The sequence below is a fragment of the Gekko japonicus genome, unplaced genomic scaffold, assembly GCF_001447785.1.
Source record: "Gekko japonicus isolate JY-2015 unplaced genomic scaffold, Gekko_japonicus_V1.1 scaffold1966, whole genome shotgun sequence".
Lineage (NCBI taxonomy): Eukaryota > Metazoa > Chordata > Lepidosauria > Squamata > Gekkonidae > Gekko > Gekko japonicus.
This window is the reverse complement of record NW_015164249.1, coordinates 316,914-332,797: the sequence shown is the minus strand read 5'-3', so window position 1 is coordinate 332,797 and position 15,884 is coordinate 316,914. Positions and strand designations below refer to the sequence as shown.

At 47.5% G+C, this 15,884-nt stretch overlaps 1 protein-coding gene across 1 annotated transcript in view; it reads right to left on the bottom strand.

Moving 5' to 3' along the window:
• TNS3 (tensin 3) overlaps nucleotides 1-15,884 on the bottom strand; it is a gene marked incomplete at its 3' end in the record, with an annotated part of 182,765 nt that overhangs the window by 1,206 nt on the left and 165,675 nt on the right. Inside the window, exons 18-20 of the mRNA XM_015408650.1 lie at nucleotides 8,502-8,579; nucleotides 6,254-6,331; nucleotides 1,755-1,923 (exon numbers count right to left, since the gene is read on the bottom strand). Of these exons, the coding sequence (XP_015264136.1) occupies nucleotides 1,755-1,923; nucleotides 6,254-6,331; nucleotides 8,502-8,579 (325 nt within the window). The remainder of the gene's footprint in view (nucleotides 1-1,754; nucleotides 1,924-6,253; nucleotides 6,332-8,501; nucleotides 8,580-15,884) is intronic.

The following is a 15,884-nucleotide window of genomic DNA, read 5'->3' as shown; positions in this document are numbered from 1 at the left end:
ATGCATAGAGCACATTTCATCTGACACAGTACCTTTTAAATCAATTTATCTATTTATTTTGGTGGTGGCAAATCCCTGTCGAGTCGCCCACTTTCAGCCATCCCAGAGGGTTTTCAGGGTACGGGACGAACAGAGGTGGGTCCACCATTGCCTGCCTCTGTGTCGCAAGTGTGGACACCCACCCAAGTACAAAGTCAATCTCTTATTCCTCTTCTTTTTACAAACCCTAAATTCTACTCCCTCTCCCTTCCTCCAAGTTGGACAGCAATTAGCCAATCTACGCAGCCCCATATCACAATTTAAAATGCCGAGGGCACATTTCATCTCACACAGTACCTTTTAAATCAATTTATCTATTTATTTTGGTGGTGGCAAATCCCTGTCGAGTCGCCCACTTTCTGCCATCCCAGAGGGTTTTCAGGGTATGGGACGAACAGAGGTGGGTCTACCATTGCCTGCCTTTGTGTCGCAAGTGTGGACACCCACCCAAGTCCTCACCGGGGGCCGACCCTGCTTCGCTTCCGAGCTCTGACGAGATCAGGCTAGCCTGGGCCATCTAGGTCGAGGCTTCGCTTAGGAAACGTTATACGCGGCCTCTACGGGGACCCACTCGAGGCAGCTGATGAAGAGAGCAATAACCCCGAGCCGTAAAAAACAAAAAAAGAAGCAAAACAAAGTTATCAAAGAAGCCACTAAAAAACAAGCTGACGTGACTAAAAGGAGACACTAAAAAGCAAGCAGACACCATTAAAACTGGTCACTTAAAAGATGTGGGTTTTTTAAAAAAATGCACACATTCACAAATGGAATAAAGTGCAAATCCTAGGGATTCCCTTTTCTGAACTATTTTGTGATTGTAAATCATGGAATCAGGATACTATCTGGCAGGGGTCATTTCCTGCAGGAGCGCACAGGAGCGGAGCTCAGGCAGTAAAGAGCCCAGGGAGTGGGCACATGCAACAAGCCCCACCCCCTGCTCCCAGCAGCCCTCAGTCAGAGCAAGAAGCAGCCAGGTAAGTTGCAGAGCCCCCCCTGCCCCCCCGCTCCAAAACAGTCCACCTTTAAGACCAAGTTTTATTCAGGTACAAGCTCTCCCTCCTCTGCGAGGACAGATCGGCACGTCCCCCCCTCCCCCGCATAGCTAGCAATCCAAAACAGTCCAGTGGAGCCTGAGCGGTGGGCGTTGCCTTATGACACACTTCTGGTGATATCAGGGGGTGTGGCATATGCAAATGAGTTATGCTAATGAGCTCCTGCACCTCTTTTCCTACGAAATGACCCCTGCTATCTGGCATGTCTTTATTGACTGTAAGAAGTATGAACTCACTAGAGATAAATGGGTCACAGAGTGTATATTCGGAAGCGGGGGACGTGTGTCTCAGAACAAGAGGCAGTTACAAAGCTTCTGGCTGATACCAACTTAAGCGCAACTCTGACTGTGGCAAAACTTTTATCAATGGTTTTTAATGACTTTCATCCGTCATGGTGTATTCTTTTCCTTGTGCTTTGTATTTCTGGTTGCTGGGCTGTTTTCTGTATCTTTGGATTGTCGTATTCTGTACCATATGGACTACTGGACTTGTCTGCTCCTGGCCCATTGGTCTGTGAGCATGAAGGACAGAATAAAGGGAAATGCCTGCATGTCCCACCAGCACGGGGCCATGACTGGCTGCAGTTCCCTGACGAGACCTGGTGCAGTGTACCATCCGGAAGGGCTCCCCCCACAGACAAGGGGCCCCGCTTCCTGCACTCACTTCCGCTGATTGTCCGTCAGCGTGATGCCCTGCGCAGACACCTTGAAGTGGACCACGGTAGAGATGGGAGGGGGCTCTTGCACGAGCGTCAGACTCAAGGCCTTCTGCACGGCTTGGTAACCGGTGAGCGACTCCATCTCCACAGAATTCAGGTACCAAACGTTGCAGGCTGCGTTAGGAAACGAAAGAAAGATGAGAAAGGCGTGAGTCGTTCTGTACGGCGGGTTGGACTTCGGTCATGATCAGTGTTCCCTCTAAGGTGAGTGAGTGTGAGCCAGCTCACAGTTTTCTAGCCTCCGGCTCACCCCTTTTTGTCCTAGCACGGGAAGGGTGGCTCCAGAGCAAGCTCATTTTATGCAGCGGCCAAATCGCTCGCTCACACCTTTAACGCCAGTCGCTCACCAAGTAGAATTTTTGCCCCCAAGACTCCACAGCTTAGAGGGAACATTGGTCATGATGGCAGAGTCCTGTCCCCCTCCCCCTTTCTGACACATTATTGGGCTGACATTGAGCATGGAGAAGCCGTACGGTTGCGCTGAGTTGTTTCGGTTTCCCTGCCTCCCTTGCTTTCTCCCTCTCAGAGGCTGTGGCTCAGTGGTAGAGCATCTGCTTTTCATACAGAAGCTCCCGGGTCCAATCCCCAGCATCTCCACGTAAAGACAGACCAGGCAGCAGGTGATGCGGAAGACCTCTCTGCTGGAGGGACCGGAGTGCTACTGCCTGCCTGAGCGGGCAACACTGGGATGGACAGGTCAGGGAATCTCACTCGGGAGCCTTCCGCCTGTTATCAGACAACTACAAGGGCTGGAACCAGGGGCTGCAGGAGATGTTGGCCTCTGCTGCTATGCCGTGGGAGCAGGGAAACTGAGCCATGATGTCACAAGACGTCACATTTTGCAAACATCGAGATAACTGAGTTCTAAAGATGACAAATAAGAAGGGTATTGCAAGGAAATTGTATAGTCTATTGAACAAAGATAATGATTTCATGATCAGGACAATCTAAATGGGAGAAAGAGGTGATCCTATCAGTACAGGAGGTAAATAGACTAATGGAGGGAATACTGGACATAAAAATGGAAAAATTTAAAGAATTGGGAATGAAGTTAATCTTTAAATGGTATGGGACACCTGCTCAGTTATCTTACGTGATTAAGGGAATTAAGTCAGAGTGCAGGCATTGCAAAAGGGTAAGGGGATATTATACACATCTTTGGTGGGAATGCCCTAAGGCAGTGGTGGCGAACCTATGGCATGGGTGCCAGAGGTGGCACTCAGAGCCCTCTCTGTGGGGCACGCGATCAATAAGTGGGTTTTGGGTCGCAGTTTGGGCACTCGGTCTCTAAAAGGTTCACCATCACTGCCCTAAGGTAACTGAATTTTGGCAAGTGGTCCTGGAAAAGGTTGATAATTTATGTAACGTTAGGACTGAGCTGAATGACAAAGTGTTATTTATGGGAATTTTGGGAAATAATAAAGTAGATATACCTAAAAAGGATTTATTTAAAGCAATGATTCTAGCAGCTCATGTGGTAATTGCGTATGGATGGAAAGATGCATTAAAATGGACTTTGGAAAGATGGGATTGGTACCTATGTGAACGGATTCAATCGGATATCTTATTGATATTAAAACAGGGAAAGACATGGGAAGGTAAGATTGTTGGAGATAAGGAAGAAGTGGTTTGGGTATATAAGATGGGTAAGAGAAGGGGGGGCAATAATGATGTATAGGTAAAACTCCATAGGGTGTGCTCATGGTTGCAGATATAATAAGGTTTTTCTTTTTTTCAATTGGTCACTCGGGTAAGGGGGGGAGGGAGTAATAAAGGGGAAAACGGATGTATTTGTTGTGTGGTTATGTAAACCTGATGAACACAATTATGCGTGGGGATGAAATGTAAGACATCGATAAAACAATTTTTAAAAAAAAACTGAGGAGGAGGGAGAAGATGACCACATGAGTCTGCTGTTTCGCAGGGGTCGTAGTACATCTGCTGCACGTATCGTTCCAGAGCAATGTCTTTGCAACCAAAGGTAATAACTGAGGTTTTAATAACCGCTATTGCCCTGAACTGTGGTTTTCGCTGTTATGTCTGTTTATATGGTTTGTTCTTTTTTAAATTCAGCTACTGTATATATAGTAAAGGTAAAGGTTCCTTTGCTCGAAAGCCAGTCGAATCCGACTCTAGGGTTGTGGTGCTCATTTCCGTTTCAAAGCCGAAGAGCCAGCGCTGCCCGAAGACGTTTCCGTGGTCATGTGGCCGGCATGACTAAACACCGAGGCGCAAGGAAGGCTGTTCCCTTCCGACTTAAGTGGTACCTATTTATCTACTTGCAATTTCTTGCTTTCGAACTGCTAGGTTGGCAGGAGCTGGAACTAGAGACGGGAGCTCACTCCATCATGCGGCACACTCGGGTCTCGAACTGCTGAACTACCGACCGTCCACAGCCTGCAGTTCAGCGTCTTAACCACTTGAGCCACCGCAGTATATAGACTTTATTTTAAATGTTTTAAATGGTGAAATGTCTTAATGTGTGATGCTCACTGCCTTGGGGGACCCTGTTAGGATGGAAAGGCAGCGCAGAATTGTTTCAAATAAAAACACTGGATCACCCTTCCCTATGAGGAAACGCTGAAGAGCCTGGGGCTTTCCAGCTGAGAGAAGAGACAACTAAGGGGAGGACATGACCAGTGTTCCCTCTAAGCTGAGTTAGTGTGAGCCAGCTCACAGTTTTTTAGCCTCCGGCTCACAATTTTTGTCTTAGCTCAGGAAGGGATGGCTCCAGAGCAAACTAATTTATGCAGCAGCCAAATCACCTGCTCACAACTTTAATGCCAGTAGCTCGCAAAGTAGAATTTTTGCTCACAGGACTCCACAGCTTAGAGGGAACATTGGACATGATAGAGGTTGGTGAAATCATGCATACGGTGGAGACAATTCACAAAGAGACATTTCCCCCCGCTCCCAAAAGACTAGAACTCGAGGGCACCCAATGAAACTGATGGGCAGGAGGTTCAGGGTGGACAAAAGGAAATACCACTTTACACAGAGAGTGACTCAAATGTGGAATTCGCTGTCAGAGGATGCTGTGAGGGCCACAGGAATAAACAGCTTTAAAAGGGGATGAGAGAGATTCATGGAGGATAAGTGGCTACTAGCCGTGATGACGGAGGGGAACCCCCACATCCAGAGGCACGAAGCCTCTGAATCCCAGAGCCAGAATGACAACATCATGGGAAGGCCTCGGCCTCTACGCCCTGTTGTTGTCCCTCCAGAGGAACTGGCTGGCCACTGTGTGAGATGGGATGCTGAACTAGGTGGATGACTGATCTGAGGGCTATTTTTGGGCAGGAACGCACAGGAACGGAGTTCCGGCTGGCTCCCGAGTTGGCCACGCCCAGCAGGAACTCATTAGCATAATAGGCCACACCCAACAGCAGAAACTCATTGGAATTGGCTACATTCGGGGTGTGTGGTCTAACATGCAAAGGAGTTCCTGCTACAAAAAAACCCCTGGGTTTTGACAACAAGCAAGGTAAACAGAATAAGAAGCTAAAAGTGGGTGTGGCTGGATGACCACACTTCTGGTAACATGGGGGTGCGGCCTAATGTGCGAATGAGCTGTGCTGTCAGGGGTATGGCCTAATAGGCTAATGAGTTCCTGCTCTTGGGTGTGGCCTATTATGCTAATGAGTTCCTGCTGGGCTTTTTCTACAAAAAGAGCCCTGGGTAGGGCTGTTCTTACATCATTAAATAAATCGAAGACCATGCGTTCCCTGGCCTCAGGAGGGCTAATACATGACCCTCAAGATTCTAGTTCCATTCTGCTTTGCACATGGAAGAAAAATAGTAATACCTAATCCCCGAGGATCAAGGGCTTTGAACAGAAAACATTAACACTTGGGCAAATAATCTTTCTGGCTTCAAAGGCCTGTCATTTATGACAGTAGTTTTCTCTGAGGCAATCTGTTCATTGTAGAGAATTACCTCCCCTGAAAGGTAAAGGGATTCAGATTGAAAAAGCCAAGCCAATATATAAATCGGTTACTTAGCCGGAACAAATACATCTCCCCTCCCCTCCCCGTTCTGCTATTAAGGTCACCAGCAGAGGGCAGTATTGCACCCCAGAGCTGCCAAAATCAAAAAAGAGAAGGAGGATCATTCGCTTTAGTCTGGCAATGGGGGGGAAAACAACTGAAATTTCGGATCCCTTGAAAATAATCTTTGAACGCCATGACGGCACATTTGCCGATTATTCTGGATTTTATAAACAGTATCTCTGATTCTGAACTGAGATTTTTTTTTTGTTTCCTCTTTCAAATGATTTGGGAAATTGTTTCCGGTTCTCTGTGACTGCACTTCGTGCTACTTAAGCACACTGCGTACTAAAGAACGGAGGCTGGCTGGCTGGCTGTGCCTTTTGGTTTCTTTCAGCCACTTCACTCTACAGCATGTTTCCCTGTCTCCATAGGAATGCCCCGGGGAACTTACGCACCTGCCCCCTGCTTTAGAAGCTCTGCAGCTGAGTTCGCAGCGGTCTGCGGGGAGGTTTCGGACATCTCCTCCAGTGGATCTGCAAAGAGAAGCGGTCGACACACATCATGGCAATCTGGATCGTGAGGTTCTGCATTCCCTTCATTACACTGCACCGGAGAGTGTCTGTAAGGCGTTTGTGGGGTTAGGCAGCAATCCCTTGGGGTATTCTCCTTCGTATCCCTTCCAACCCCATCCAAAACTAAATGAAGCAGGAGAATGAAGCGGCCACTGGCCCTTCACTTCTTCCGTCGAAGATAGTCTTTCTCTCCCTTTTTGTGTAGCTTGTATGTAAACCTGATATTGTATTTTACTGTTTTATACTGTGTTTTTTTACTGTTATAATCTTGGCACATTGTGCCCTTGTTAGCCGCCCTGAGCCTTCGGGGTAGGGCGGGATATAAATCCAAGGATAAATAAATAAACATTCTCTTACAAGGGAGGGAGGGAGGAAGTCAGGGATCAAAAGGAAGTCCCTCCCTCCCAGGAAAACATGGCTTTAGTCCCACCTCCCAGGTTCCAGGAGAGGGGTCCCTAAGCCAATGATGAAAAGAATGTCCTGTCCACAACAGGGAGCATGAAGACGTTCTGGGGGAGATGTGTTAATGACATCACGGCACTGGCCAATCAGTGCCAGTCACAAATGGATTTTGCTGTAAACTTGAAGAATTTCCCCCCCCTTCAAATCTTGACAACCCCCCCCCCAGAAAGGAAAAGCTACCCTGTATCGAATTTTAACAGCACCCTTTGAAACGGGCCTAGAGCTTCCCTACGTGATCTCTTGTCTTCCTCCTCACTTTTTAAAGTTCCTGTTTTGGTAGGTTAAAGTAAAGTCTGTTCTCGCCATTCTGCGAACACAGTGATCTTCCCCAAATGCACGCAGCTGGCGTCAAGTCTCTGGCACCCGATCATATGCCTAAAATTATCACCACATCTGTTCTGCAACGATATGATCACTTGGTACCAGAGTGGAGGGCTTCAATCATGGGCTCTTTTATCTAAACCCTCTGCCCTATCAAAACTCCAGACCGGATGCTGATTCACCCGCCGTGACAAAAGAGCTGCTGTACGAAGGCAGACGTTACGAAAAGGGGGGGCTGGGCTGGTTACAAGCAGTGTTCCCTCTAAGATGAGTTAGTGTGAGCCAGCTCACAGTTTTTTAGCCTCCGGCGCACACATTTTTGTCTTAGCTCAGGAAGGAGGGCTCCAGAGCAAACTGATTTATGAAATAGCCAAACTGCTTGCTCACAACTTTAATACCGGAATTACAATTACAAAGTCGCTCTGAAAAAGGAGTCCCTAGGAATCGGCCCGCTAATTCCCCGAGAGGCAAAACATTTAATCTTGCCTTGGAAAACAATATTCTATATTTGGGGACCATCCAAAGATTTACAGTAAGAGGGCAAAGATTGCGGAATCGGAAGACCTCAATCATACAACGAACAGACCTGTCGAGCTTGGCAACTTGTGTGCCATTTATCTAAGTGTAAAACACTAGATTTAATTTGCTTCTGCGCAGAAGGGTACTCCAATTTCTTAGTCCATACTGATCCAAATGCGACGTTGGCAGTGGCAACGTTTCTATCTGTAACCCTGGGTGGTATTAAATGAATTGACTCTTTTAGGCAGTTAATATATATATTTGGTAACCAAACAGCTTAATTTTGTGAAACTGTAATTGTAATGTACTGTATGTATATATGTTGTATTTTGTATCATACCCTGTCTATTTGCTTATGACTTATGGGTCTATGAGCGATAAAATGAATGAACCTGAACCAACTTTAGTGCCAGTAGCTCACAAAGTAGAATTTTTGCTCACAAGACTCCACAGCTTAGAGCAGTGATGGCGAACCTTTTAGAGACCGAGTGCCCAAACTGCAACCCAGAACCCACTTATTTATCACAAAGTGCCAACACAGCAATTTAACCTGAATACTGAGGTTTTACTTTAGAAAAAACAATTCATACATTAACTTAAGATGATCCAAACAAAGTAAGGAAAGCAATCCCAAAGGCTTTCATTTACTTAAAATTATTTGGCAGAGAATTCAACACTTTAATGATCGCCTGGCTGGGGCGATGGCACGCGTGCCCACAGAGAGGGCTCTGAGTGCCACCTCTGGCACCCGTGCCATAGGTTCGCCACCACTGGCTTAGAGAGAGCCTTGGTTACAAGGGGGGCTCTGTTTCATTTCGGGAAGGAGTACCTCGGTCTGGGATGAGAAGCTTGCACGGCAGGGCCAGGGGAGTGATGGAGTGCTGGTACACTAAAGCCGTCAGGCTCCCTGCAGGTAAAAGAAGACGATGCACTGAGTTAGTTATCGAGTAGTGCAGGAAGGGTCGGTTCCCAGCTATGTACCTTTTGTAAACGGAGGGGCCACGTGAGCAAAGAAAAGAGCCTTGTGGCAGTTTACAGGCTAGCAGAAGCGTAAGCCTTTAATGGGCTACAATCCGTGACCTCAGATGCATGAAGTGAAACGTTCAGTAGCAAGACGTATAGCAAAGAGGAAGAAAAATAGTCAGCTCCCGGTTGTATTTCACAAGATTTTTAAGCCACTCTTCTCGGCTGCCCTCCCCCGCTACGCATCCCACTGACTGTGGTTTCACATCATGTGTCCAACGAGAAGAGACGCTAACTCTAACTCACAACAGCCCGCATGATGCTTTGCTCTGCTGCTAAAGACTAAAGCATAGTATAGATAACAATGTAATATTGTTTTTTGTAGATTGTCCATGAAGATTGTATTGACGAGAAGAGACTCTAACTCACAACAGCCTGCATGCTTTGCTCTGCTTCTAAAGACTAGTGCATAGTATAGATAACAATGTAATATTGGTTATTTGTAGATTGTCCATGAAGATTGTATTGGGCCCTTTTTCCCACTCTCTTGATGAGTAATTGATCACAGACGTTTTTGTACGTATTTAAAATCTGTATTATGCTTAAATTACACTGTTTTAGGGCACATCACACCTTGTATTCTCATGCATTGTTTTATAAATGTTTTGGAAAGGCCACCAATTTTCTCAAATCTCCGTTCAGAAGAAGATACGTCGAGACAATAGTTGTCATTCCGGAGAACACCTTAACTGAAACTGACTTACCAAAACCGAAACTGACTTAGCAACAGTTCTACTTATTGATAAATTACACTTTACACCCGAAGTAATGCTTTTGAGTAAACTACCTAAAGACTTAGAAAAAAAGCAATAGATACTTAATTATCTGCTTTACTACAGCGGCAAGAATGTTATATGCTGAAACTGACTTAGCAACAGTTCTTCTTATTGATAAATTACACTTTACACCCAGAGTAATGCTTTTGAGTATACTACCTAAAGACTATCTAAAGATTTTGAAAAAAGCAACAGATACTTAATTATCTACTTTACTACAGCGGCAAGAATGGTATATGCCAAATACTGGAAGGTACAAGATGTACCAAAAAAGCAAGTATACAAAAACTGATGGAAACAGTGGAAAGTGATAAATTAACTTTGTTGATAAGAGGATCCACAAACTACACATTTCAGAACACATGGAGGCGCTTTTATAATTGGTATAATAGTGCAAACGATTGTAACCTAAAAATGTAATCCCTAGAGCAAAGTAGAGGTTAGATCATTGAGATAGCAGGGTACAGATGCTGGTTTTAAGATACAAAAATGTGAGCTCATAGAAAATAATGTTATGGGGTACTATATTAGATCAAGAATATCTAAGAGGCAATTATTGGGAATCATAAGCATTTGATAACCCCATTTGTGTTATATGTGTGTATGTTTAGTTTGTCTGTTATGAAAAAACAAATAAAATTCTACCTTTTAAGGGTAGATTTTTTTTAAAAAAAGATAAATTACACTTACATGTTTATATACTTATTTTAGTGTGTTTCACTATGTTACTGTAGATTAAAAAAAAAGAAAGATAAATTACACTTACATGTTTATACTTACCTTATTTTAGTGTGTTTCACTATGTTACTATAATACTAACAATGATCTTTTGCATCATGTTTACAGGGTTTTTTGCCTGCCTTCTTGATAGACCGCTGCCAAAGACGGCACAAGGCTACGCTAGGCTTTCCAAAATTTTAGCTCTCAGGTCCTCTACCCCAAGCCAACAATGTTTGAATAAGCATTTCCTTTGCGTCTCTATTTCCCCACCCTGTGCCCCCCCTCCAGAAACATTCAAATGCAACCGGGGGGCTAGGTGTCTGAGAAGCAGCACCGGGGAGCGGGGTGTGTCTGTGTGTGTCTTCCCACCCACCTGGCCACGCAGATGGGAACAGCTACTTCCGCTTGCCATCTGGGGCCACTGGATGCAGCCCCCACCTTCCTTGCCAGCAGCCATGGTCTGGCCTAGGGACGCAGACTCCGGAGAGGGCAGAAAGGACTGTGCCACTTCAGACTGGAGGTGAGGGGCATCTCAAACAAACACCCTCCAAGAAGAAAGCGCTACAGCAAGGAGAGATGTGGCCGCGCCTCGTCCTCCATGGTGGTTTTGTTTCCTTGCAGACAGCAGCCAAGAGGGACCGCCGAAGCTCCGTTGCAGCCGGGAACACTCCACACAGCACTGGACACAGTGTTCCCTCTGAGCTGAGTTAGTGTGAGCTAGCTCACAGTTTTTTAGCCTCCGGCTCACACATTTTTGTCCTGGCTCAGGAAGGAGGGCTCCAGGGATAACTAATTTATGCGGCAGCCAGATCGCTCGCTCACAACTTAAATGCCAGTAGCTCACAAAGGAGGATTTTTGCTCACAAGACTCCGCAGCTTAGAGGGAACATTGCGCTGGAGCCCTCTCTGGAGCCACCCAAATTCGCGCTTCCCAGCACTGCAGCTCCGTTCTTCCTTCTTTTTCCACTTTCCTGCTAGCTGCTCTATGCAGAGCAGCCGGAGCACGACCTGCTGCAAGCGGGGCCGGCAAGAAACTGGATTGCCTACAAGGGGATAAGCCCCTCCCCCACCGGGATCAAAGTTGGAGCTGACCCTGCGGGAGGAGGAGGAACTTATCCCAGACCAATGTTCCCTCTAAGCTGTGGAGTTTTGTGAGCAAAAATTCTACTTTGTGAGCTACTGGCATTAAAGTTGTGAGTGAGCCATTTGGCTGCTGCATAAATTAGTTTGCTCTCTGGAGCCGTCCTTCCTGAGCTAAGACAAAAATGTGTGAGCCAGAGGCTAAAAAACGGTGAGCTAGCTCACACTAACTCAGCTTAGAGGGAACACTGTCCCAGAAGTGGGGAATGTCCCACAAAGAACCACTGGAGAAATTGTCCTACATGGGGTAGGGATTTAACAATGGCATCGTCCATCCACAGCTTGAAAAGGCAGGGACCTGCTCAGCAATGTTCCCTCTAAGCTGTGGAGTCTTGTGAGCGAAAATTATACTGTATGAGTTCCTGTCAATTAAAGTTGTGAGTGAGCGATTTGGCTGCTGCATAAATCAGTTTGCTCTGGAGCCATCCTTCCTGAGCTAAGACAAAAATGTGTGAGCTGGAGGCTAAAAAACTGTGAGCTAGCTCACACTAACTCAGCTTAGAGGGAACAGTGCTGCTCAGCTGTCTACTACCTCGTTATGCCATGTGTCCGGACCAGGCCTATCTCTGGGGTAGCATGGACAGGGACCGCGTTGACTGGCATACCTCAGAATGCATCTCTGGGCCTGACTGGCATGCAGAGGCCAGAGATCTCCCTTGCCAGCTCACGGGAGGGGCTGTGGTCCCTGGTTCAATCCCCAGCACCAGTGTTCCCTCTAAGCTGAGTTAGTGTGAGCTAGTTCACAGTTTTTTAGCCTCCGACTCACACATTTCTGTCTCAGCGCAGGAAGGAATGGCTCCGGAGCAAACTAGTTTATGCAGTAGCCAAATCGCTCGCTCACAACTTTAATGCCAGTAGCTCACAAAGTATAATTTTTGCTCACAAGACTCCACAGCTTAGAGGGAACATTGCCCGGCACCCCCGGTTAAAAGGAGGTGACATGAAAGACTTCTGCCCTGAGACCCTGGAGAGTTTTTGCCAGTCTGAGTAGACAGTACTGACCTTGATGGACCAAGGGTCGGATTCAGAATGAGGCAGCTTCATGGGTGATGAAGGGGACTTGTCCTTTCAAGTCCACCCAACCAGCATACTGTTCAAAGGGTCATCACTGACCTTCGTCCACTAGGTTTCATTTGCACAACAGAAGCCACGCCATGTCAAAGAGGGACTTGCGGTTCTTATTCAAGAACCTAAAGGTAAAGGTTTCCCTTGCTTGAAAGCCAGTCGAATCCGACTCTAGGGGGCGGTGCTCATCTCTGTTTCAAAGCCGAAGAGCCAGCGCTGTCCGAAGATGTGTCCGTGGTCATGTGGCCGGCATGACTGGACACCGAGGCGCGCGAAACGCTGTTACCTTCCCCACCAAAGCGGTACCTATTTATCGACTTGCAATTTCTTGCTTTCGAACTGCGAGGTTGGCAGGAGCTGGAACCAGAGACGGGAGCTCACTCCGTCACATGGCACTTGGGTCTCGAACTGCCAAACTACCGACCTTCCAGCCTGCAGTTCAGCGTCTTAACCACTGAACCACCACAGCCCCTGATTCAAGAACCTGCATGAACCTTAAAAAGACTTTATTTGCCAACTAGCCAACATCAAAACAAAGCTCCTGAGCAGCAGCTGCCATAAACAGCTTGCACTTTTGCGTCCGCATTCGTTTGGAGAAAGCATGCCTTGAAAAAAACTTTGGACAGATAACTTTGGTTTTAAGGTTTTATTTATAGAGAACAGTTACAGCCCACTTTTCTGCCCTCACCGGGGCCACCAAGGCAGTTAACAGATTCAAAATACACACGCATGGCGCCGCAAACTGAACGATGCTTCGGCTTTGCCCTAAATTGTAAATTGTATACGTTAAACCACTCAGAGCCCTTAGGGGGTGAGCGGTCTACAAATCGAAAGAATAAATAAATAAATAAATTGCGTTGATTTTTTTGGGAATATATACACTGTTTGAAAAAGCAATGGATGTTGTGGGAAGAACACGGGCTGAAGGGCATGAAGACGGCGAGGGAGCGGAGGAAAGGAGGGTGGGCTGAGGACAAAGCGTAAATAGCGAGGAGATAAAAGATCTGGCAGGAGCTCAGCCGGGAAGGACGGGTGTGGCTGGAGGAGACAGGAAGGGAGACGCACGATGCAACAGGGACCCAGAGAGGGGGGTATTCAGGGAGAAGAGCTGAGCGGATCAACTGGGCTCCCACTTCTCTGAAGCAGAGCAGCGGGTATCGAGCAGGGGGTGAGGAAGGGGACTTCACGCCCTCCCTCCCGCAGGCTCTCCCCCCATCACGTTTCTGGGGAGGATCCCTTAGTTGACAGCGACACCCCCACTCCGCCAGGGTTAGGGATGCTCGTTTCTCAAGATAATAGGGAAGAACAATGAAAGCTGTGTATGGATCTGCTAAGGAACACTACCAAAGTCGATAATCACAAAATATATTTTTGTAGCAGGAACTCCTTCGCCTATTAGGCGACACACCCCTCATGTAGCCAATCCTCCAAGAGTTTACAGAGCTCTTCTCACAGGGGCTACTGTAAGCTCTTGGAGGATTGGCTACATGAGGGGCGTGTCGCCTATATGCAAAGGAGGTTCCTGCTAGAAAAAGAGCCCTGAATGAAAAACATCCAAGATCATATCCAAGTGCAAGAGGAGGTCGAAACAATGAAGTTAACGAAGTTTTCCGGATTAAAAAGCCAGTTCTTAGTCTTCATCCGAACGGGACCATGTGTATTTTTTAGAGATATCGAATTAAATACATAAGTTACAATTGTACTCTGGAAAACTTTGACAACTTCATTGTTTGGACCTCTTCTTGCACTTGTATATGATTTTGGATGTTTTTCGTATAGAATATACAAGGGGGCGGGACCCGTGATACTCGCGGGGTGGTGCGGGACCTCCACACAGGAGGCAGAGGAGGAAGCAGCGGGAGGAGGTAAGTTCCCCCCCATCCCGCCGGTTCCTCCCCGTCTCCTCCACCACCCCCCGCTCGATCTCCCTCCCTTCCCTTCCACACCCGCGCGAGCCTCGCTGCTCTCTTCCACCCCCCAAGCGGCGGCGGCAAGGGAGTTCGCACTTTTGTCACTTGGGGGGGGGATTTAAGTATCACCCCGATATTTTTTTCAGGTTTTTAGATTTTTGTGCACGCCTGGGGACTGCCCCAAGTGTGCACAAAAATCTCCCTCCCCCCCCAGATTTAGGTATCCGCACGCATATATAGATTTTGTGATTATTGACTTGGTTAGCATTATTTAGCGGATCCACACACAGCTTTCGTTGTGCTTCCCTATTGTCATGAGAGCTGTGGTTCTCCGTTTCCCAGAGAAGCCATAAGAAGCAAGTGCAAAGTGGAGGCGGAACGGAAGGAAGGCGTGCCGGGAAGCCAGAAGAACCAAAGAGAGGCAAAAGCCCCCCAAAGCAGGTCGCTTACGGGTCAAGTTGGGTCCAGCAGCACCGTAGAGCCCAGCAATTTTCAGGGTATGGCGCTTTTGAGAGTCAAAGTTCCCTTTGTCCCATACCAGATATCTGACGAAGGGAACTTTGACTCTCAAAAGGTCATACCCTGGAGATCTTGCAAGGCTCTATGGTGCTGCTGGACTCAAGCTTCAAGAGGGGACTGGATAAGCGTATGGAGCAGAGGTCCATCAGTGGCTATTAGCCACAAGGTATAGATAGGAGCTCTCCGTCTGGGGCCAGTGATGCTCTGTATTCTTGGTGCTGGGGGTGGGGGCAACAGTGGGAGGGCTTCTAGTGTCCTGGCCCCACTGCTGGACCTCCTGATGGCACCTGGTATTTTTGGCCACTGTGTGGCACAGAGCGTTGGACTGGATGGGCCCTTGGCCTGATCCAACATTGGCGTCTCTTATGTTCTTGAGTCCAGCTGTTCTACTGCAGGGCCAAGTCGGCTCCCCTCTGAAACCAGCTGGGGCTGATTGATTTATTAGCGCCAGTATTCCAACAGCAACTTTCCCTGGGGGCCGAGGTCAAGTCACACCATGCGCTCGTGTGAGATCTTCAGTGGTGGTCGGGCTGCAGGCGGCCAGAGGTCGGGAATCGGCTTCCTGTGCGGCAGTGCCTCATTTGTGTGACACGCCCCTCCCACTCCTGGGATATTTGTTATCATGCATATGGTGTTAAAGAAGTTGGATTTGTGGCTGAAGGACAGGCTGACGACTCTGCTGCCATGTCATTTGGACAGTTTGGCATGTGGCTTAGGGTTATAACTGCAGCTGGTTTTATTCCTCATTTGCACTTCTCCTTGGAGGCCACCATGGGGCTGCGGTGGCTCAGAGGTTAAGAGGCTGAGCTGCAGACCGGAAGGTCTGTAGTTCGGCAGTTCGAGACCCGAGTGCTGCATGACGGAGTGAGCTCCCGTCTCTGGTCCCAGCTCCTGCCAACCTAGCAGTTCGAAAGCAAGGAATTGCAAGTAGATAAATAGGTACCGCTACGGTGGGAAGGTAACAGCATTGTGTGCCTTGGCATTTAGTCATGTCAGCCACATGACCACAGAAACGTCTTCAGACGAGCACCGTCCCCTAGAGTCAGATTCAACTGGCTT